The following is a 23,733-nucleotide window of genomic DNA, read 5'->3' on the forward strand; positions in this document are numbered from 1 at the left end:
TAAAGTTTTTAAATAAAATACATTTATTTACTAAGTTTATACATAAACTTTCACTTCCAGATAACAAAAATGTCCAATGAATGGTCAATACTAGCAATACATGCAGTCATATGCATCCTTACGAATTTCATTTTCAGATATGTGAGATATGGGGAAAGGGCTACACATTATTTACATTATTATTTTTTGACACCTCGAGTGAAATAAGCATAAGCATAAGCAATAAGAAATATGAACTTTTTTTAAAGGTTAAGTCTCAAACATATTGTGCATTTGGAGGTGTTATATAGCATTTGCATAATTTGTTTCTTTATTAAGGGCTATACATTTTAAAAAGCTTTTACATATCTTCTTTGACTCAAAATAGACCTCAATGGGTTAATTTACTCACTAATAGGCAACACATTGTAGTAAAAAACAAACATATTGATCATTATATAGATAGATAGATAGATAGATAGATAGATAGATAGGTAGATAGGTAGATAGATAGATAGATAGATAGATAGATAGATAGATAGATAGATAGATAGGTAGATAGGTAGATAGATAGATAGATAGATAGATAGATTCAAATTGTAATTAAGCTAGACCCAATTTCATCACCATGCATCTTTTTGCAGTGCATCATACATTCCCCATGGAGAATTAAGAACATTTATTTTTTTTACATCACACTATATCTCAGTAACTGTGAAATTTTGTGCAATTGTGTGAAAAAAATAGTGTTTTTGGCAGAAAAATAATAAAATAGTTATTTAATAATTAACTAATCATTCTTTCACTACTTCAGTTCGGTATTAAACATTAAATAACTTAATAAAATAACTTTTAAATAAAAAATATATATAATTTTTTTAGTAATTCTAGTTTACAAAATAAGTCAAGAGTAGCTATTAAATTCAAGTATTAGAATCTGCAAACAGTGAATCAGAGATACAACAGAGCTGGTTTACAAAAATAAACCTTTGATGAAATTTCAGTGTATGGGGGGAAACGGTTATGGATGGTTTGTTCGTCATTTCCAGCGGTTGATCCTGCGTAACTGTATGTATGCAAATGTCATACACACCAGTACAATTCCCAGAAGGGCCACCTCATTCTGCCAGAAACCCCACACACTGTAGTCGATGCCCTGAGACTCTAGATACAGCTCTCCTGGCAGTCTGAACACCAACAGGAGGACAACAAACAAACAAACAAACAGATGTAAACAATTGGTAGTTGCTATAAAATGTAAACTACCTGACAAAATTCTTGTCGCCTATCTAAGTTTTAGGAACAACAAATACTAACTTGACTTCTAGTTGATCATTTGGTATCAGAAGTGGCTTAATGAAAGGCAAAGGCCTCTAGATTACACTTATTTTATCAAAATAAAATATGATCACGTCTTGATTTTTCATTATTTAATTAGGACAGTAAGGTCTGACTTTGCTTAGACAAAAGTCAGTCACTTTTCCCAGAAATAATGTCCAGTAAAGAATATATAAAGTCATGCTGCAGAGGAGAAAGAATGAATATTGTGTATGACTCCCATGTGCTCGGACGACTGCATCCATACATCTCTGCAATGACTTAAATCACTGATTAATAAAGTCATCTGAAATGGCAGATCATTCATTTCAATCATTTAATTCAATTTCAATCATTTAATTCAATAAACTTTATCATACTAAGGTCATGTTTTGATCAGTAGTGTGCTTATCTGTTATGATATGCAGAAGGTCGTCCAGCTGAGTTATAAAACCCTGAACTTTCAGTGAACTGCCATTACGTTATCTTTATACAGTTTTACTTACGTAGCATTGCCACTATAGAGGACCAGCCCTTTCATTTCATTTATAGTCACAGCCTATACAAAAGAGCAACACATAACCATGTTATAATCAGTGCTGTGTTTGTATAATCTCATAATGTGTAAACATGCATAAAACATCCTTTTCTGCACTCTTATATATTAAATCATTCTTATATAAACTCTTATGCATGGTACTTTACGCATTTAAAATGAAATGCTTCCTACATCAAGTCCATATTTGAAGATACTGATCCACTTGAGCCAGGACAACCAGTTGAGCATGGAGTTCAGATTCACCAGAAACCCTCCGAACACCTGAAAGAGAGAAAGAAAAACATGTAAAAAACTGGGACAACATAAAGGAATTAAGTTAACTTATTAAGTGTTATGGATTTAAGTGGATTGAACAAATAAGTTGTCACAAAAAAATCAGAAATTGTGTTGTTTCAGCTCATTTTAAATAAGTAGTTTGAACAGTTTGGTGTTTTTTGAGTGAAGAAAGAAATTGTATTTAATGTAGATCTCAGTTTTTATTTTTAGTTTTAATTACTTGACACAAAACTAAAAATCCACATAACACCAAAATTAGTACTTCTAGATGGTATGATGTCTCCCTTTCTTGTTCTTTTTCTTTATCTCCATCTATTTATTTATTACTTTCTTCTTTTTAAGGATTACTATAATTTCTTTATAATTATTTTGCCCTTAAATATTCTTGTATTTATTAATTAATTTGGTAAATATTTAGTTAACCTATTTGCTACTTATGTTTATTATTTGATGTTGTATTTGGATAATGACCCAGACGGATTCTGCGGATGTTTTTTGCTATTTCTGCTGAGAATTTTGGTAAAAATCTACGGATTTCTGCAGATTTATTTTGGGAGTATCCAGCAGAGTATCATAACTAAAACCTTGATATATGAAATAAAAAGTAATAAATTACTGAATAAAAACTGAATAAATTTAGATTGACACGTTTACTTAAGTAAATAAACAAAATTAATGATGGGCTAAAAATCTGCAGAAATCTGCGGAATTCTGTGGAAAATCTGCAGAATTCTGCGCGCGCAGATTTTGTCTGGGCCTACCCATTGCATAATTTTTGTTAAAACTGGCCTCTGATTATGCCTGTAAAAGCCCATTGTACATAAATTCTGATAACCTTAAATAAACATGTCACAACCAAATTCCACATAAATCTAAACACACAGACAACAGATATTGAAAAACATTCATTAAATTTGAGTCAAACCTTTTAGATTGTTTTAAAAAATGAAAACTTCAATCAAATGTTTCAAAGTAATGACACCATATTGCATACACATATATTGACATTAATTTTCTAAAACATTTTATTGTTTCTTCCGCATGTTTATTTGTCAGATAATGCTAACCTTCTCTATTTGAAAAAACTGAATTATTATGTTAAATACCTGAATGTCAAGATACTCTTGAGGATTCTCTGAAGTTAAACAATATAATCTCTCGATTCATTTTATCTTAAGCATATGCAATTGTCATGATAAATATAATCTTTAGTTGAAATTAGAATTCAACTAAAAAAATTAGCTAAATATACTGCTCAGACAATTGTGTTACATTGTGTTGTTTAAGTGTTCTCTTTATTTTTTTAAGCAGTGTATATTTAAACAACAAAATATATGATTGCCAGTGGTGTTGTCTCTGCTGGCGTTTACCTTCCTGTAGTTTGTTGCAATTGCCAGCAAGGTTTTCTATAAGGGAGATTACTACTACTACAATTTACTTATTTTCTTGTCGGCTTAGTTCATTTATTAATCCGGGGTCGCCACAGCAGAATTAACCGCCAACTTATCCAGCACATTTTTTTTACGCAGCGGATGCCCTTCCAGCCGCAACCCAACTCTGGGAAACATCCACACACACACACACACACACTCATACACTACGGACAATTTAGCCTACCCAATTCACCTGTACTGCATGTCTTTAGACTGTAGGGGAAACCGGAGCACCCGGAGGAAACCCAAGCAAACACAGGGAGAACATGCAAACTCCACACAGAAACACCAACTGAGCCGAGATTTGAACCAGCTACCCAGCGACATTCTTGCTGTGAGGCGACAGTACTACCTAGTACGTCGCCCTACGACTACTACTTCTAAAAATAATAATAACAATAATAATAATAATAATAATAATAATAATAATAATAATTATTGCGCTAGACTGCACACCACACACCAGCTGATTGATGGAGACAGAGTGATGAAGCCAATTATAATATGGGGATGGTTAGGAGGCCATGATTGACAGAGGCCAGTGAGCAAACTTGGGATTTTTCACGACCACAGAGAGTCGGGACCTCGGTTTAACGTCTTATCCAACAGCACTCACTAAGCAGTATAGTGTCCCTTTCACTACACCGGGGCATTGGGTCACAGGCAGCAGGCCGAATACCCCCTACTGGCCTCACTAACACCACTTCCGGCAGCAACCTAGCTTTCCCATGTGGTCTCCCATCCAGGTACTGACCAGGCGCAGCGCTGCTTAGCTTCAGTGGGCGACCATGTGAGAGTTGCAGAGAGCTAGCTGCCAGAGAGCTTACTGCTGAACGAACTACAACGCCCAGAACCCCCTGAGCTCATCAACTCTTGCAACAGCTGACAATAATCTGGACACTCACACAGCTGCTGCTCATCTACACTGATTACAGGACTTTAAATACACCTCTCCTTCATTCACCCAATGCAGAGTCTTGTTTCTATCCTGAACATTACAAAGCAGTGCTCCTGGTTTGTTTTCCTGTGTGTTTTGATTCTTGCCTTGCTTCTTGTCTTGACCCATTGCCGCCTAGTCTGACCTCTCACCTGTAAATTGATCATGATTATTGGATTACCCTTATGATACTGTTTTGCCCTTGTTTATGACCCATGCCTGCACGACCTTGATTAATAAACTGCACATGGATCCGCAAGTCTGCTCTCAGCGTTTCCTTCATTACAAAAGTAACATTAGGCACATTAGGCACAAGTTACATTTAGGCAAGTAAATTATAAGTTACTGTATTTAAATTATTAAAATGAATCCCTTACTTTACATTTTAAGTGAAGAAAGTAATTTAATACAGTAAATAGCTACTTTGTAACTAATTAAAGCCAACACTGAACCAAATTAAAGGGGGCCTGTTAAACAAAAATCACTTTTATAACGAATTTAAGCACAGTTGTGTGTCAACAGTGTGTTAATATAGCCAGCTTCTAATAGTAAAAATGTTATAATTAAAATTTTTATACCCACACTTGATAAAATAGCCTGCAGAAACACTTTGATCGACATTCTCCCTTTGTATATGTCATCAGCGGGGAAAGCCCCGCCCATTAGTGACGATCTCTCCCTCATTAGCATATGATGTTATCCTTGTTTTTAAATCTGCCACTGTGCTAACACATAGTAATTTTAGCTCCGCCCTCTTTTGAAAAGAGCACAATCTCATTTGAATTTAAAGTGACAGCCACCAAAATAGCACGATTAGTATCAAAGCCTAAAACAGGCAGTTAAAAAACATTATTTGTCATATACACATTCTAGGGCAGGTGTGGGCAAACTTGATCCTGGACGGCCAGAGTCCTGCATAGTTTAGCTCCAACCCTATTCAAACAGACCTCCCTATAGAGTTCAAGTGATCTTGAAGACACTGATTAGTTTGCTCAGGTGTGTTTGACTAGTGTTGGAACAAAACTCTGCAGGGACACCGGCCCTCGAGGATCAAGTTTGCCCATCCCTGTTCTAGGGACATCAGCGACTTATTTTACATCTTGTAAAAAGCTTATGAGCAAGTAAGCATTTGAAATCTGACCATCATGAAGACGAAAGGCAAGACGACGAGGATGTTGGCCATGGCGAAAGTGCTCACGCTGGCACTGACCAGAAAGGCCAAACTCACTCCTGCTAGACTGACCAGAGACATGGTCAACGCGAAGCACAGGAAGGATGTGAATGCTGGATTCAACCCTGTTTACAAATACATATATTCAATTACTGTGCATATTAATGCTTATTTAGAAAACAGCATGTGCTGATGTTGACGTTTAATCACAGTTTTATGTGAAACAGAGATTGTTTTACCCATCATGTAGTAGGAAATGCTGGAGAAGATTAAAATCGGGACAATGCGATTTGGTAACAGATCCACGAACACCTTGGAGAGGAAATACACAGATGTACGGTAATATCCTCCAGAGTTTTCATGCCTAAAACAGACACAGACATACAGAAAAAAAAAAACTTTTTAAAAAAGTAAGCCAAATGAACAAGTGAAGTTTGTTTACATCCATACATAACATGCACATATAATTCGAACACATAAATGTAAGTGTTATTGTTTCTATTTAATCTGTCAAAAAAAATCTGAAAAAAATCTGAAATAATGTTTAAATTGAAATGCCCAAATGATCAAATATGAAATGAAAAGCTAATTCAAAATATTAATATATACTATAATGTTGTATCAATGAAACATTAGAAACATCAAATACAATTATAAGCAAGGCAGATAAAATCATACTCACACAAAAATTGCTCGCTCATTAATGAAGAGCTCTACTGCTGACAAGTTGCCAAAAACCATGTTGATGATGAGAAAGAAGAAAGCGCCAATCCTGCAAACACACAGACATGAAGAACGGAATGGTAGATGAGTGGTTTGATAAATGAATGGATGAGTGGATGGATAAATGAATGATTTTTTGGATTGTTTTGTGGCTGGTTAAAAGGATGAGTGGATCGATGGATGATTCGATGAATATACGAGTTGACGGATGGATGGATGAGTGGATGAGGGATGAACAGATAAATGATGCCTGGATGGAGGAATGAATGCATGAGTGGCTGGAACTATGGATGGATAAGGCCATAGATGAGTAGATGGACAAATGGAGGGATGAGTGATTAAATGCACTGGTAAATGGATGGATGGATGGATTGATAAATGGTTGGATGGATGAATGGATGAGTGGGAGTTTGAATGGATGGATGTGTGGCTGGATCTATGTACAGTATAAGTAATTGGATCAGTAAATGGATAAATGGATGGATAAGTAAACAACTGATTTGGTGAATGGAGCGATGGATGAATAAATGGTTAGATGGATGGATGGACGGATGAGTGAAAGTCTGTATGGATGGATGTGTGGCTGGATCTATGTATAAGTAATTGGATGAGTAGATTGATAAATGGATGGATGAGTGAACAACTGATTTGGGGAATGGATGGAAGAATAAATGGTTAGATGGGTGGATGGACGGATGAGTAAGAGTCTGAATGGATGGATGTGTGGCTGGATCTATGTATAAGTAATTGGATAAGTGGATGGATAAATGGATAAGTGGATCAATGGATAACTCAATGAATGTATGAGTTTACAGATAGATGGATGAGTGGATGAGGGGTGGTGAATGGATCGATGGATAAATGGTTGGATGGATGAACGGATGAATGGGAATTTGAATGGATGGATGTGTGCCTGGATCTATGTATAAGTAATTGGATGAGTAGATTGATAAATGGATGGATGAGTGAACAACTGATTTGATGAATGGATGGAAGAATAAATGGTTAGATGGGTGGATTGACGGATGAGTAAGAGTCTGAATGGATGGATGTGTGGCTGGATCTATGTATAAGTAATTGGATGAGTAGATTGATAAATGGATGGATGAGTGAACAACTGATTTGGTGAATGGATGGAAGAATAAATGGTTAGATGGGTGGATGGACGGATGAGTAAGAGTCTGAATGGATGGATGTGTGGCTGGATCTATGTGTAAGTAATTGGATAAGTGGATGGATAAATGGATAAGTGGATCAATGGATAACTCAATGAATGTATGAGTTTACAGATAGATGGATGAGTGGATGAGGGGTGGTGAATGGATCGATGGATAAATGGTTGGATGGATGAACGGATGAATGGGAATTTGAATGGATGGATGTGTGCCTGGATCTATGTATAAGTAATTGTATGAGTAGATGGCTAAATAAACGGAAGAGTGAACAACTGATTTAGTGAATGGATGGATGGATAAATGGTTGGATAAGTGGATGGATGGACTGATGAGTCAGAGTCTGAATGGATGGATGTGTGACTAGATCCAAGTATAAATAATTGGATGAGAAGATTGATAAATGGATGGATGAGTGAACACATCAATGGTTGGATAGATCGATGGATGAGTAAATAAATGGATGAGTGATTGTCTGGATGGATGAATGTGTGGCTGGAATATGTATAATGGATGAGTAGATGGATAAATGGATAGATGAGTAAACACATAAAGGGGTGGATCAATGGATGAGTGGATAGATGAGTGGGTGACTGGATGTATGGATGGATGTGTGGCTTGATCTATGTATAAGTAATTGGATGAGTAGATGGATAAATGGATGGAAGAGTGAACAACTGATTTGGTGAATGGATGGATGGATAAATGGTTGGATAGGTGGATGGACGGATTGATGAGTGAGAGTCTGAATGGATGGATGTGTGGCTAGATCCATGTATAAATAACTGGATGAGAAGATTGATAAATGGATAGATGAGTGAACACATGAATGGTTGGATAGATGGATGGATGAGTAAATGGATGAGTGAATGTCTGGATGGCTGAATGTGTGGCTGGAATATGTATAATGGATGAGTAGATCATAGATGGATAAATGGATGGATGAGTGAACACATAAATGGGTGGATAAATGGATGAGTGGATAGATGAGTGGGTGACTGGATGGATGTGTGGCTAGATCTGTGTATAAGTAATTGGAAGAGTAGATGGATAAATGGATGGATGGATGGACAGATGAGTTGGAGTCAGCATGGATGCATGTCTGGCTGGATCTATGTATAAGTAATTGGATAAGTAGATGGATAAATGGATGGATAAGTCAACACAGGAATGGGTGGATGGATGGACGAGTGGCAGTCTGGATGGATGAATGGTTGGATGTGTGGCTGGATCTATGTATAAGTAATTGGAAGAGTAGATGGACAAATGGATGGAGGAGTGAACAACTGATTTGGTGAATGGATGGATGGAAGAATTGGATGGATAAATAGTTGGGTGGACGAATACAAGGTGGATAAATACTAATGTATAAATGTATGAGTGGATGAATGTGTGGGTAAATGGATGAATGCATGTCTATATGGATAGATGTGTGGTCATACAGCTGGATGAGGATATGCATGGAGAGTCAGATAAATGGACTGATAGACAGTGAATGTGGCAGCACCTGTTCTGTAGGGCTTCGGGAAGAGTTAAAGGCATCTGATAGTAGACAAGTCCAATCAGCAGAGCAAAGAGGATGTTCATTGCAATCTGAGCATATGACGTCTGAGGATTCCTGACAACATTCAGCCCTGTCCTCCAACATACCACCTTTAACTACAAAAAATATATAGAATTATCTAACTCATGCAGGCAGACAAATGCAAAAGGCAGAAAACAATTATAAAGGTTTATGACTCTCTGTTCATTTCACCCATAGCTGACCTGATAACAGCAGTGAGCTGAAGTTGAACAGCGGGTCAAGTTAGCAGCATACAGGTTAACCATTTACTTGGTAAGCAGACACGCTGAAAGGTTTTTTATGAAACAAACCTGATAGCTAAAGGACGTGACATAGGATGGTGCTTTGCTCTTGGCTTCAGATAAAGAATCTGATGGTCCAGTGATGCACTTCAGCTCCTCGTCCACGGCGGTGCAGAACTGAGACTCTCTGTAAAGCTCAGCCAATGACTTCTCTGAGTGAGCAACAGAGAGAAACCTTCAATCTACGGCTGCGGAATATTGGAAAAATCTGATATTTTGCTTTTCTGCGATATACAGTTGAAGTCAAAATTATTAGCCGTCATGTGATTTAAAAAAATCCCAAATTATGCTTAACATGTCACAATCACCAGTGACCCTTCCAGATAGACTGAGGTGAACTACAGATGCCTCTAAGAACTACAAATCCCTTCAGGCAATGTCACACACACCAGATGCTGATCCCGGCTGATGACACACACTCAGCTGAGACTTGTATCACTGATCATTCGAACTATATATGCACCACATACACACACACACCAGCTTATCATGGAGTCTTTGGTGTAAATGCCTTGCATGGCCTAGCGTCTTGTTTTTGCCAGTTTGTATTTAAGATCATTGCCTTGTTTGTTGTTGTTCCTGTTTTAGTACGACCTTATGCCTGCATTGTTTGCCTTAAATATAATCTTATTTTACCTGTATTTGGATCCTCGTCTCTGTTGTTCCTTGCTTTGATCCCTACATGTGACATAACACAGCAAGGACATTTTTACAGTATTTCTGATAATATTTTTTCTTCTGGGGAAAGTTTTATTTGGGTAATTTCAGCTAAAATAAAAGCAGTTTAAATTTTTTTTAAATAATTTTAAGATCAATATTATTAGCCCTCTTAAGCTATGTATTTTTTCATTTGGCTACAGAACAAGCCATCATTATACAATGACTTGCCTAATTACCCTTACCTGCCTAATTAACCTAATTAACCCTTTGAATTGCACTTTAATCTGAATAAAATATTATATCTAGTAAAATATTATGTACTGTCATCATGGCAAAGATTAAAGAAATTAGTTATTGAGACTGTTATGATTAGAAATCTTTCCATTGAACAGAAATTGAGGAAAAAAAAGTCTATAATTGAACAGTAGGGCTAATAATTCTGACTACAAATGTATATTACGAATTTACAATATAAAAACAACTTTACCACGTGGCTTAAATAGCTCTATTTGCAAAGAATTTCTTAATTTAGACAGATTTGGATGATTTTGTATGAAAGCAGGAAAGTAAATTGTGCATAAAAATACAATAATCAAACTACAAACAAAGATAAATACAACACAGCAAAGATACAAGCTACAATTAAAAAATACCATGTACAAATATACAATAAACTAGGGCTGCACGATATTAAAAATATTTGACATTGCAATTTTATTCTCTGTGATATATATTACGATATAAACATAATTTCACCAGATGACTTAAACAGCTTTGTTTGGAAAGTCAATGTTTCAGATTTATTGGGATGATTTTGTAGGGGAGTGAAATATAAATATATTTTTATGTAAGTTAGTATATACAGTTAAAGTCATAATTATTAGCCCCCCTGTTTATTTTTTTCCACAATTTCTGTTTAACAGAAAGAAGATTTTTTTTCAAAACATTTATAAACAGATAGTTTGTTCTGTAGACTATTAAAAATATATATAGCTTAAAGGGTCTAATAATTTTGTCCTTGAAATGTTTTTTAAAAAATTAAAAACTTCTTTTATTCTAGCCGAAATAAAACAAATAAGACTTTCTCCAGAAGAAAAAATATTATCGGACATACTGTGAAAATGTCCTTGCTCTGTTAAACATCATTTTGGAAATATTCAAAAAAAGGGGGTTTCTAATAATTCTGACTTCAACGGCATATACAATAAACCACAGTCATAAATAATCACAATTGCAAAGTGAAATAAACAGTGCTTTATGGTTTTCAGAAATTAAAATAAATAACAGTCTTCATCATATAAATAATTAAATAAAATTAATCTTTATTAAACTTCATTATGCACTATTAAAATGTTTTAAACTTTCTTAAAATGCTCAAATAATCACAGGCCTTAAAACAGTTTGCAGATGATAAACTTTCCCCCTATTATGGTTCAATTCTGCAGTGCCTCCACAAATCTCATGTGTTTTGACTTGTGCCTTCTGGCCAACTAAAATCCCAACTCACCACTGCACATCATGTGATGTGACTATTGCGGACGCTAACATTGCGATATCGATGCTCTATATATCGTGCATCCCTACAATAAACCATGCTCTATGGTTTTCTGGAGAGCCAAACAGTATTACAGAAATGTAACAATCAAATGTTAAACAACGGCATAGTTTCGTTTATAAATTATTGAATTATAAACAATTCAATAAAATTAATCTTTATCAAAGGTACAGACAGTACAGATTCTTGTATATGAAATGTATTTTCTTGTATATAGTAACAATAGCACATAACATTTATAAATATACAATGATGTCTCAGTCAGTGCATGTACAGTATATGAAATACCTGTTGGCATTGAAGTAGCCGTCTCTCCATTGGTTATGTCCAGAAAGAAATCTGCAGGGTTGTTGAAAGCATCACGCTCATAACCTAATCAATAGATGTGAAATTTAATTAAGGATGAATTTAATATTTCAATATTAGCATATATTTCTATTGTATAGTAAGCATTATAAAGATATTCAGTTCAATTTAGGGTTATTTGTATAGTTATATACACATTATATTAAATATTAATTAAAATGTAAAAATGTTTTTAGATATATATTTAAATTCAGTTTTTTATAAACTGTTTTATTGATTCTTCTTCTATTATTCTATCTTTTGTATATTTCCTTCTATAAAATGTTGAGTATTGTAGGAAACAATGCATAAGATCTCAATAAATTACAACCAATAAAATAATAAATGAATTAATTATTATAATTTGCAGTTTGATTATAAGACTGCTCTATTTATGTATTAATAAAAAAAAAAAAAAAATATATATATATATATATATATATATATATATATATATATGTATATATATATATATATATATATATATATATATATATATATATATATATATATATATATATATATATATATATATATATATATATATATATATATATAAGATGGGTTAGTATTTATAAATATGTTTTATAAATTTTATAAATATTTTAGTATTTAATTCATATTTATGTGGCCAGCCAACCACTCATTTTACCCAGACTCTGGAAGTAGTCGATGGCTTTTCCAGCAGGGCCAGCATAAACGGTTTCTCCTTTATGCATCAGCGTCAGGTAATCAAAGAGCCTGAAGATTGAATAACGTGGCTGGTGGATTGAGAAAATTATCGTTCTACCACCTCTTGACAACCTGAAAGACAACCAGAGCAGAGAATCAGAAGAGACAAGATAAAAAAGACATGAACATAAAGATTTCTACAGGTTACCGAACAAGCCGAGGTTAAGCCAGGGCTGTGTTGGAGAACAGTTGAAGTCAAAATGATTAGCCCTTCTGTGAATTTATTTTTTTAATTTTTCCCTAATGATGTTTAACAGAGCAAGGAATGTTTCACAGTTTTCTGGAGAAAGTCTTATTTGTTTTATTTCGGCTAGAATAAAAGCAGTTTTTAATTTTTTAAAATACATTTTAGGGTCAATATTATTAGCCCCCATATGCAATATTTTATCGAGTGTCTACAGAACAAACTATGATTATACAATGATTTGCCTAATTATCCTAGCATTTTTTATCTAACCTAATTAACTAGTTAAGTCTTTTAACAAGCTGGATACTAGTATCTTGAATAATATCTAGTAAAATATTGCCATCACGCCAAAAATAAAAGAAATCAGATATTAAATTGAAATTTGTTATTAAAACTATCATGTTTAGAAATGTGTTGAAAAAAATCTTCTTTCAGGAGGAGTGTTCAGGAGGAAGCAGTGTGTACCTGTGCAGGAGAGCAATGATGCTGTTGGCAGTGTTGGAGTCCAGGCCTGTGGTCGGCTCATCCAGAAACAGAAGCGTAGGAGACGTGATGAGCTCCATTCCTATACTACAGCGCTTTCGTTCTCCTCCTGACACACCTCTTATAAACTCAGTACCAATCTGGAAGAAAGACGATACCTACTTAACATATTTAAGTGACATCTATTTTTCAGGGGGTATTTTTAAATCAATGGGAATATTTACTTAAATAAAAAGATATTTGTAAAACATTTTTGTGTGTTTTCTGTCTTCATTATTTTCAGGTAAATTCTAATTACTTCAAAACATTTAAGCAAAAAACAATTTTAGCTACTTTCCTCAAATAAAAGCATAATTCAATTCAATTCACCTTTATTTCTATAGCGCTTTTACAATGTAGATTGTGTCGAAGCAGCTTCACATAGAAGATCATAGTAAATTGAAACAGTGTAGTTCAGTTTGGCTTAGTTTAGTGTGGTTTCATAATCACTACTGAGAGTCCACACACTGAAGAGCAAATCCATCTATGCGCAGCTCTACAGATCTCTAAACATGTAAGCCAGTGGCGACAGCGCCGAGGAAAAAACTTCACCAATAATCTTCTAAGATGTTAGCAGAACTGTACAACTTTATTTTGTACTAAAACAAGTACATATGGCACATATCTGTCTCTCATTAACAGTCACAATGTTTATCAATTTTTTCTTAAAATACCAAATAAATTAATTTGTGCAGCATAAACATCACACAGACTCAAATCTTCATGATTAAGTGTTTGTCAATGGGCTATATGATTTCTTAAAAAATCTTCACTGCTTGTTAGATATACAATATGAAGGGGGTCTCAGATTGGACAAAAAGCCCTGTATTAAATCTCATTTCCCCCTTGCTATGTCTTTATAATATGACAGTTTATTTTACCCCAGTTTTACAAATGGAATTTCTGCGCTAACCTGTTGCTACTGATAGCACTTGTGGTTACAACGGTCTTTTGTTTTACGCTTGAACAAATAAATGAACGCTTAAGCCTGTTCAACTGAATGTATTGTAATTACATTACAACATCCATGCTGTAAAAACAGCCTTATGAAATTGAAAATACTCACATTAAGCTTTCACTGGATGTTTAGCTTTAAAACTCTCGCTGTGCTTAGAGGCCATAGCTTGTGTTAATGCATCTATCAAAGAGAGTCATTTTATAGTGTAGACATGCATGCATTTAGTTAGGGATCATGCTTTATAATTGCAGCTCAGCTTATTAAATATTCTCATAAATAATTTACTCATGAATAACCTTTTTGCTTATGTAACGTTTAAAAGTCATGTTCATGTCATTTTGGTCTATTGAGTACAATGAACTCTCCTCAATATTAAAGTGAAATGAGCTCATTGTATTAATTTGACTGTGCGGCCGGTTTTACAGGGTTGACCAGATTTTTTTCAAATATTACTATTTTAAAGACAAATGTTACTATTTTACTATTTATACATTTAAATAAATGTTAAAAATGTACATTAAAACAAACTTAATTATAAAGTTAATAAATATTTTTTATTACAGGACAGTTTATTAAACTAGCAAAATTGGTTGTTTTTTTGGACAAAAATAAAAGGAAGAACTAATAAAAATGATTATACCATATCAATTTTACTTTTGCCTCTTTGTAATGAGTGTATTTAATGTATATTAGTGTTACTTGTAGATCTCAATTTTTCTACAATCTAATATATCAGTGGTTCTCAAACATTTTTCATCAAGTACCACCTCAGAAAAAAGTTGTCTTTACAAGCACCGTCATAATTGAAAAATACAGCAGCGTATCAGGTCCAGTAAAGCAGCTAAAACTCAGGTTCAAAAACAAGGCATATCCCTATTATTAAGAACATTTAAATTAAAATGTGCTTTTAAAAGTTAAAAATGGTAGGTTACTGTTTTTAAAAAGTAAAAAAACTAAAAACTCCTGGTTTATCAGCACCTGGAAATGTTGCCTAGACCTCATTTATGTCATCATATTCATATATAAATAATTTTGATAATTTATTTAAATATATGTAGCATGTACATATGACATATTTGATTCATCCGCGTACCACAGAAGGAAGTCCGCATACCACTAGTGGTACACGTACCAAAGTTTGAGAACCACTGCAATATGTAATTGTTATACCATTTTAATTACATTCATTCATTTAAAATTAATTCATTAAGTTTATTTATTTGAGCTTCTGTCAGAAAATGCTATAAATGATCCACAAACTACAGATAATGAGTTCTTTATGTCTACTGATTTGACATAATAACACAAGGATAAATAATATTATCAGCTTACTATTGTAAATTAGGCTAAGGAGATACTTTTTAATGGCTGCTGGTTGGTTGTTCAAAAAATGATCATGATCAAAGTTACATTTTCAATATGTGAAATCACGATAGTCACATTTTTGGAGACAAAAATAAAGGAATTAAGTAATATTTGCAGTTTTAAAATTGCTTCTACCAAAATTATATCTAGACATTAAAATAAAGATGCATAATAAACTGAATTCAACCTTGGTGTCTGCACAGTCCTCCAGTCCAAGCTCCTCGATGATGCTCTCCACTTTTTTTTTCTTATCAGCACTGGAAAACTGTTCCCTTGGTAAGCGCAGATTTCCAGAGAATAAAAGATTCTCCCGCACAGTCAGAGTGCCCATCAGGACATCATCCTAGATGGACACACAAGCAGAGGGCAAAGAAAATGCCGGGCATTAAACCAATTGTTTGATCCTAAAGCAAAAGAACAGAAAATGATAATAATGCATTCTGGAGGCACGGTGGCTCAGTGGTTAGCACTGTTGCCTCACAGCAAGAAGGTCACTGGTTCGAGTCCCGGCCAGTTGGCATTTCTGTGTGGAGTTTGTATGTTTTTCCTGTGTTGGCGTGGGTTTCCTCCGGGTGCAGTCCAAAGACATGCACTATATATGAATTGGATAAACTAAATTGGCCATGGTGTATGAGTGTGTGTGTGTGTGTTAATGGGTGTTTCCCAGTACTGGATTGCAGCTGGAAGGGCATTCGCTGTGTAAAACAAGCTGGAATAGTTGGCGCTTCATTCTGCTGTGGTGATCCCTGATGAATAAGGGACTAAAAGGAATGAATAATGCGTTCTCACCTGTACTACATAAGCAGACATGAGTCGGAGGTCAGAGGTCACAAGCTTGTTGTCAACCAGAACTTGACCTGAGCGCAAACCACGAGGATCCTTGCGACCAGCCATCACGTCTAACAGCCTTCAGATAAAAAAGGTTATAAATGGTGCTCGTTGGCATTTGCAACCTTTGTATGGTGTAATGATTTTGTGATCGTCTTACGATGTTTTGCCGCTTCCAGTTGCTCCCATGATTGCATTCAGTCCTGTTTTCATGATTCCACTATAAAACAGAAACAAAAGGACAATAACAAAGCATTCATTACGGTAAGTGCACTGTAAAAAGTTTATCAAATAAGATAGAAAAGTGCTTCATGTGGCAACATCTAAATTAGAGTATACACAACATATATATGAAGAGTTCAGATGCAAAAACCTCTAAGTACCATCCAAAATTTTCTTCTAATGTTAGTATTTTTCTTTGATGTGTAATTTCACTTTGATTGCAAAAAAAAAAGGTTATTTTCAACACGTTTAACATGAAATAACTGAAAAATGCTTATTGTAGATGATAACTCCAGATGGAACTTAGAGGTTTTTGCATCTGAACTCTTCATATACATAGTAGTGTTTAAAAGATACAAGAAATAAACATGTTTATTAAGGAAAGATGCATTCAATTGTCCAAAAATAACAACAAAATACGTTTATAGATACAAAAGATTGCTATTTTAATTGCTGTTTGTATGATTTATTCATCAATTAATAATAATAAGAAAAAATGTTTTCAACATTGATAACAATAAATATTTTGTAACTATCAAATCTGCATATATGAGGATGATTATGTGACACTGAAGACTAGAGAAATCATGCTAAAAGTTCATGAACATTTATGCCATCCCATTAATTACATTTTCAAATAAAACACATGTAGCAGTAATAACATTGCAAAAGTATTAGTATATTACTGTATATTTGATTAAATAAATGCTGTATGGTCAGTAAATGGAGATTTTGAAAAGCATGAAAAACCATATTGACAACAAACCTTTGTTAAAGTGTACAATTTATCACTAAAAGTTTTATTATTTATTTCTTAAATATTATTTTATGTGCATCATTATACTTGAACACACATGCTTAAACACAAAACATTTTTATTAAAAAATAAGTTATAAAAATAATACTCATAGTTCTTATGTTCTAGAATAAAACACAATGCAAAATGTCGTAAAAATAGATATTAAAAATATATAGTTTGGTTAAAAGGAATTATGAAAATGTAAATAAAATAACAATAAGTAAATAAATATGTTAACATAACACTTCTTTTGTGCACTCACTCTTTACATTCTTATCACTATAAACATTTGAACTCAGCAGCATATTTGGTGTGAAATTTTTCAAATACATTAGGTCAGTCATTTTTATTTCGCATATGAAAACTCCTAAAAGTAACTGAAAGGTTTTCATATCTCAGGAACGCACATCTTGAAGATAACAGGTATCGATATCAAATTAATCTGCAATCAAAATGCAACAGCAAATTCAAGCACATATATTTTAATGTTCTGGAATAAAACACAATCCAAAATGTCGTAAAATTAGATTTTAAAAAGAATTATGGTTAAAAAGATTCATGAAAATGTAAATAAAATTAAAATAAGTAAATAAATATGTAAATATAGTATATAATTAGTATGAAAAACGTAATAATGTAACAGAAGTTATTTTCCACATATCATATTTGGAGGTAGAACATAAGCAGTGACATATTCAATAAAAATTTAAATAAAATAAATTAATTAAAACAATAAATAAATAAATAAATAAAATTTAAAATCCAATTGTTGACTAGAAGAATGCAAAAATAACACTTCTTTTTGTGCACTTATTCCTTCTATTCATATCTTTATAAACATTTGAACTCTGCAACAAATTTAGTGTGATATTTTTAATACATTAAGTCAGTCACTTTATTTCACATATGAAAACTCTTGAAATAAACCGAAAGACTTTGATATCTCTGGAACGCACATCTTGAAGATAACAGTTATCGCTATCGAATTAATCTGCAATCAACATCTAACAGCCCAGCAGTGTGTTCTGCTGCAAATACTCACATTACAAGCGATTTATCATATAAAATCTGTTTCTACAGCACTTACCTGACATTTTTCAGGATGTCTCTCTCAGGTGCTTTCTTGCAGCACAGCCCACGGCTTTCTCTAATACAGTAGTGAATATTCTGGTATGTCAGAATTGGTCCTGGCACTTTTACATGCACTGTTGCGCCATCACTCTCCAAAGCAGGCAGCATTTTTATCTCACACACCTCCATGGAGCTGAAGAGGAGAGGAAAAGTGAGGAATATCCTGGTGAAATGAACAATCAAAAGACTGTTGATGCTCCACCCTTTCAGGGCATTTTATTTCAGATGATGACCTTTTAACTTATACAAGCAGAGCTCACTGCACGCCTCCTGCCAAAGTCCTCACAGGCTATATGTAACTCTGCTGCGACAGTATAACTCTTGTGCTTAGGTAAGAAGATATAAAATGTTAAGGTTTGCACTTAGCTTTCTTGAAGATGAAAGAATTGTGATGTAAAATGATGTGATCTACTCGTAATATTATTTTGGTTTGAATTACTTGTATTTGATGGTTTAAAAATGTTTTTCAGTGTCAATTTTTAACCATCTGTGGTGTCAAATTCAATAAACTATATTTTAAATTAATCATTTATCACATGGAAAGATGTTGATTATCCAACATCCATGTTGGTTATATGCTTAATGTATCCTTAACATATTACTTGATTATCTTTTTTTTAAAGAAAAATCACTTTAAATGTGAGTATTAAATAAGATATAACAGGTTTTTGATGAGCATTCGCAATAAAAAAAATGCAATTATTTTATTATAAGACTAAGTAAAATCAGCATTTAAGACTGGGACATCCAAGTTTTCATGCAAGTAGTGTGTTATGGGATTATAAACATCTCATTAACTTTATATCTTTCATAATATTATCTTAATTCTATTGGAAATGTATGCAACTAGAACTAACATAACACATATTTTAGCTTAATTTGGACTTCTTAATAAAACTGAGTCTTATATGCCGCCCTAAAGCTAATACAACCTGTATATAATGTTCATAGTACATCCATCTGTAAATATCACCATATTTTTCTATAACTGCACTTTATAACTTATACCTGTATCCTGCACTTGCTGCTATTGCACTGCTGGTTAGACCTAAACTGCATTTCGTTGCATTGTAATTGTACATGTGTAATGACAATAAAGTTGAATCTAATCTAATCTAATCTAATCTAAAGGGTTTTCAGATCCCATGGACCCCAAAATATAATATTAGGAAAATATTTTCGCTTGCATTAATACTTTGTCCCTACTTATTATACTGTATATACAGTATTTACATATTTATTTTAATAACATTTTTATAATCAATTTTAGCCAAATTGCTTATTTCTTTTAAAACTTTTTTTTTTACATTTATTTCTATGGTATTTTGGAAAATCTATTTATTTGCATTTTAGATAATATTTGTGGATTTATTATAATCAAAAGTACTGCATAACTGTAAGCCATAATTTGCTTTTATTTTTAATAGTTTTATACGTAGGTGTGTTTATTTATTGATCTTAATATACTGTTTGATTATTTATTGGCTATCTATTCAATTAAATATTCATTAAATAGTTTCAAATACCGTTTCCCAAAAGCATGATATATAAAATATTATATGCAATAAATAAATATAGTGGGCAACACTGTGGCTCAGTGGTTAGCACTGTTGCCTCACAGCAAGAAAGTCACTGGTTCGAGTCTCAGCTGGGTCATTTGGCATTTGTCTCCCCCACAGTACAAAGACATGTGCAGTAGGTGAATTGAATAAACTAAATTGGCCGTAGTATGTTTTGATGTTTCCCAGAACTGAGTTGCAACTGGAAGGGCATCTGCTGTGTAAATATATGCTGGATAAGTTGGCGGTTCATTCAGCTGTGGCGACCCCTGATGAATAAAGGGAAAAATCAAAAGGAAAGTAAATGAATGAATGATTAGACATGTAATTAGACTGTTTTTGTAATCCTCCACCGTGATTTAGTTTCCTCCCTGTGAAAGTCTTGACTCTGCCCTTCAAACTTAAAAGACGCATCGTGCAGCTGCACATTGGCGCCATCTGCAGTCCGAAGATGGTGATCACAACAGGATGTATAATCAAAACACCGTTCTCTTTGTTTAACAGTCGCCTACTGTAATGAACAGAAGAGAAACAGTAAAGGACTGTAAAGGACACTCTTCTGCATGAATAGCGACTCATTATGTGCTTGCGCAATCTCCTGTTCGTACTGAGTGTACTTGAGGCTCAAGTATTTGGTGTGGCAGCGCACATAAACAGGGGCGGTGTCTTCATTCGTTGTCGCTCTATGACAGATGACTGACTGTTCACGCGACCAATAAACATTTAAGCTGTTTAGGCCAGTACACGCCCCCAAAAATATGTAGCCAAGGAGAATCGAGTATAACTCTAGAGGGAGAGGCTTGTGCCTCGGCAACGTTAAGTTGTTTTCATCGGCTGTGTGGCGGAGAAGTGCAAGCACCGTTCGCTATGCAGACGTAAACTAACAGCTGTCGATGAGGCCGCCGCCGACAAACCACTTCGGCCGGGTTTAAACGCCACGGAGAACTTTTCCAGCGAACGTTAGAGCATCACAGCAGCGGTTTACGTGTTTTTGTGGCCATGGAGGAGAAGAAGGAGGAGGGGGAAGCGGAGATCCAGGAACACGGACCCGAGCACTGGTTCTCCAAATGGGAGCGGCAGTGCCTAGCCGAGGCCGAGCAGGAGGAACCGGCCGAGGAGGAGACCGATCAGAGCCAACAAAAACTCTGGCATCTTTTCCAAAACTCCGCCACCGCCGTCGCACAACTGTATAAAGGTGTGAAATGTGTAATAAAAAGTCATCGCGAGCTAGCCAGCTAACTCTTGACACTGACAAACAAAGGACACTAACTCAAAAGCTCAGTGAATAGCCACCAAATTAAACCTAACACGAATAAATTAGGCTGGCGAGCGGTTGCTTAATAACAAAACACTCACGTTTGGGGTTCAAATACGGCTATGTCGTCTGTTATTTGCTTGTTTTGAAGGTCGGTGGTGTTTACAGATTAGCATTGATGCTAAGTGGCAGACGAGCGACGTAAACTGACACTCATCGTTTATATGAGGAAACAACCCAGAAATGTCTCCATTTATCAGTTTTAGCTGTTAATAGAGCTGACTACATAATGCGTAAACGTCTAACGTTATTGTGATATTTTAAAATATTTAAAGCGTCACCCAGCTGGTTGTCTATGAGCGAAACAAAATGGCGAAGTGCAGGGAGGAGTTCATCTGATGAAAATAACTCGATTTAGGATCGAAAACTCCTCTGTTATGAACTCAGATGTCGTGTATCTAAACGAAACGATCTAGAAATACAAACTACGTAGTGACCGGGTGAAAACGGGATATTTTTCTTTAACAACAATAATAGTATGCGAAACAAAATGGCGAAGGCAGGATTAGCTGGCTAAGTTCAAAGATTGTGTGTTATTGTGTCAGAGTTGTTCTGTTCTTATTGGTGTGTCATTAAATATGCCAAACAGTACGAAGCTGGTTTAATGAACACAATGCTTTTACACGCAATGTTCTGTTGTGACAAAACGCTACAATCAGATAAACTGAATCTGCTCAACAAAATGGCGTTGAGTGCTCTTGCTACATATCAAATTTAGACGTCGTGTAATTAATGGCTATGTCTCAAAACATAGAGCTGCTGATGTGGACCGCACTTTTGGTCATCACAGACGCTTTTAGAACATTCCAGGCGTGCTTACGGCCCCAAAAGTGCTGTTTAAGTAGGCAGCTCACTATCTCATAACACACAGTCAGTGTGAGAGGCTGTAAAGGTACTAAATATAAAGCCTAGGTTTGGTTTAGTTGTCTTGTGTGTGTGCTTTTTTTGGTATTCTTTCAGCACAGTGTCTAAAAGTGTGTGTGTGTGTGTTATTTGAACGGGAAATGATGTATCTCCATTGCAACGTAAACATTTCCTGTCCTGTCTGTTACCTCCCCTCAGATAGAGTATGTCAACAACAACAGGGCCTTTCCTTGTGGGTTCCCTTTCAAAATGCTGCAACTGCCGTCACTAACCTATACAAAGGTAAGTTCAGAGAACTTTTGTGTATTCCTTTGCATTTTACATTACAAAAGCCTATGCATATAAGCTAATATACTGTATTTGCATATGTAAGGGGATGCATATAGTTTGCTGTATCAATGCAGTACATGCTCGAAGCCAAAAAAAAAGAAATACGGCTATTATAATTTAAAGGCTATTAAAAGGTATTTGAAGAGTTCAGATGCAAAAAAACAAAAAAAAAATTCCATCAAGATATGAAAGTTCCTTTGTTTATATTGAGATGTTTCATCTTAAAGACCAGGACCAAGACTTATTGTTTGTCATAAAAGTGATATTACTGAACAAACACACAGGAGCCTGATAAAATGCTCATTTTAGACGAGAATTTCGGAGACATTTAGAGGTTTTTGTGTCTTAACCAAAGGTCTCAAACCTGAGTTGGAGGTGGTTGGAACTAAACTACGCAGAACTGCAGCCCTCCAGGAATTAAGTTTGGGACCATTTATCTAAACTCTTCATTTATTTTTTTACAGGTCACTTAAAGTATTTATATAGTATGAACCTGTTTTGTATTCAGCTAATACAACAAGATTTGTTTCTCATTTTGCTGATAATAGCATTAGTTTTGCTGCTTCACTTACAGACACAAGTCCTCACGGTATTGTAAAATGTTCATATGCACTGAACTGTGCACTGGAATTCAGACATTCTGCGCTTGTCGCATATGTCTTTTCCTACCCATTATGTATTAGTGAAGTATGTGATTTCAGATGCTGTCAAGGAGACTGAACAACAATAAACTACTAGAGTCTGCAACAACAATAGGCACATTTGACATTAGATCAAATGACTATCCCTTGATTTTAGGGATAGTCACAGTTTAAATATTTTTTTTTTATTTATGACTTCTGGAATATTTTTTATTTATATTATTTAGTTGGTGAAAAACTTTTTATGATGAAATTTCTGAATTCACAGCCCTCATTGAATACACTGG

General features: G+C 34.5%; 2 protein-coding genes across 4 annotated transcripts in view; one reads left to right on the plus strand and one right to left on the minus strand.

Moving 5' to 3' along the window:
- Positions 1-22,143, minus strand: abcg2b (ATP-binding cassette, sub-family G (WHITE), member 2b). 3 transcript variants are annotated; one of them, XM_087236271.1, is made up of 17 exons: positions 21,653-22,143; positions 18,971-19,063; positions 18,694-18,870; positions 16,746-16,805; positions 16,547-16,664; positions 15,945-16,100; positions 13,378-13,535; positions 12,646-12,797; positions 11,937-12,020; positions 9,443-9,585; positions 9,075-9,226; positions 6,355-6,444; positions 5,912-6,036; positions 5,643-5,797; positions 2,027-2,116; positions 1,803-1,855; positions 1-1,166 (listed from the first exon to the last, which is right to left on the minus strand). In XM_087236271.1, exons 3-17 carry the CDS (start codon positions 18,864-18,866, stop codon positions 1,019-1,021), a joined length of 1,857 nt encoding a protein of 618 aa, XP_087092397.1. In that variant the 5' UTR covers positions 18,867-18,870; positions 18,971-19,063; positions 21,653-22,143; the 3' UTR covers positions 1-1,018.
- Positions 21,141-23,733, plus strand: part of hapstr1b (HUWE1 associated protein modifying stress responses b) — an 8,489-nt gene continuing 5,896 nt past the window's right edge. The window contains exons 1-2 of the mRNA NM_199602.2: positions 21,141-21,491; positions 22,674-22,757. Coding sequence (NP_955896.2) covers positions 21,296-21,491; positions 22,674-22,757 — 280 coding nt within the window. The 5' untranslated portion in view covers positions 21,141-21,295. The remainder of the gene's footprint in view (positions 21,492-22,673; positions 22,758-23,733) is intronic.

Source organism: Danio rerio, chromosome 1, assembly GCF_052040795.2.
Source record: "Danio rerio strain M-AB ecotype USA chromosome 1, GRCz13ab, whole genome shotgun sequence".
NCBI classification, from domain to species: Eukaryota; Metazoa; Chordata; class Actinopteri; order Cypriniformes; family Danionidae; genus Danio; species Danio rerio.

Coding starts and splice junctions, on each gene's coding strand:
- abcg2b (XM_087236271.1), bottom strand. CDS start 18,866: ATGGAGGTGTGTGAGATAAAAATGCTGCCTGCTTTGGAGAGTGATGGC. Junction 16,665..16,745: donor ACTGGAAGCGGCAAAACATC/GTAAGACGATCA, acceptor TTTTATCTGAAG/GCTGTTAGACGTGATGGCTG. Junction 9,227..9,442: donor TCACGTCCTTTAGCTATCAG/GTTTGTTTCATA, acceptor TATTTTTTGTAG/TTAAAGGTGGTATGTTGGAG.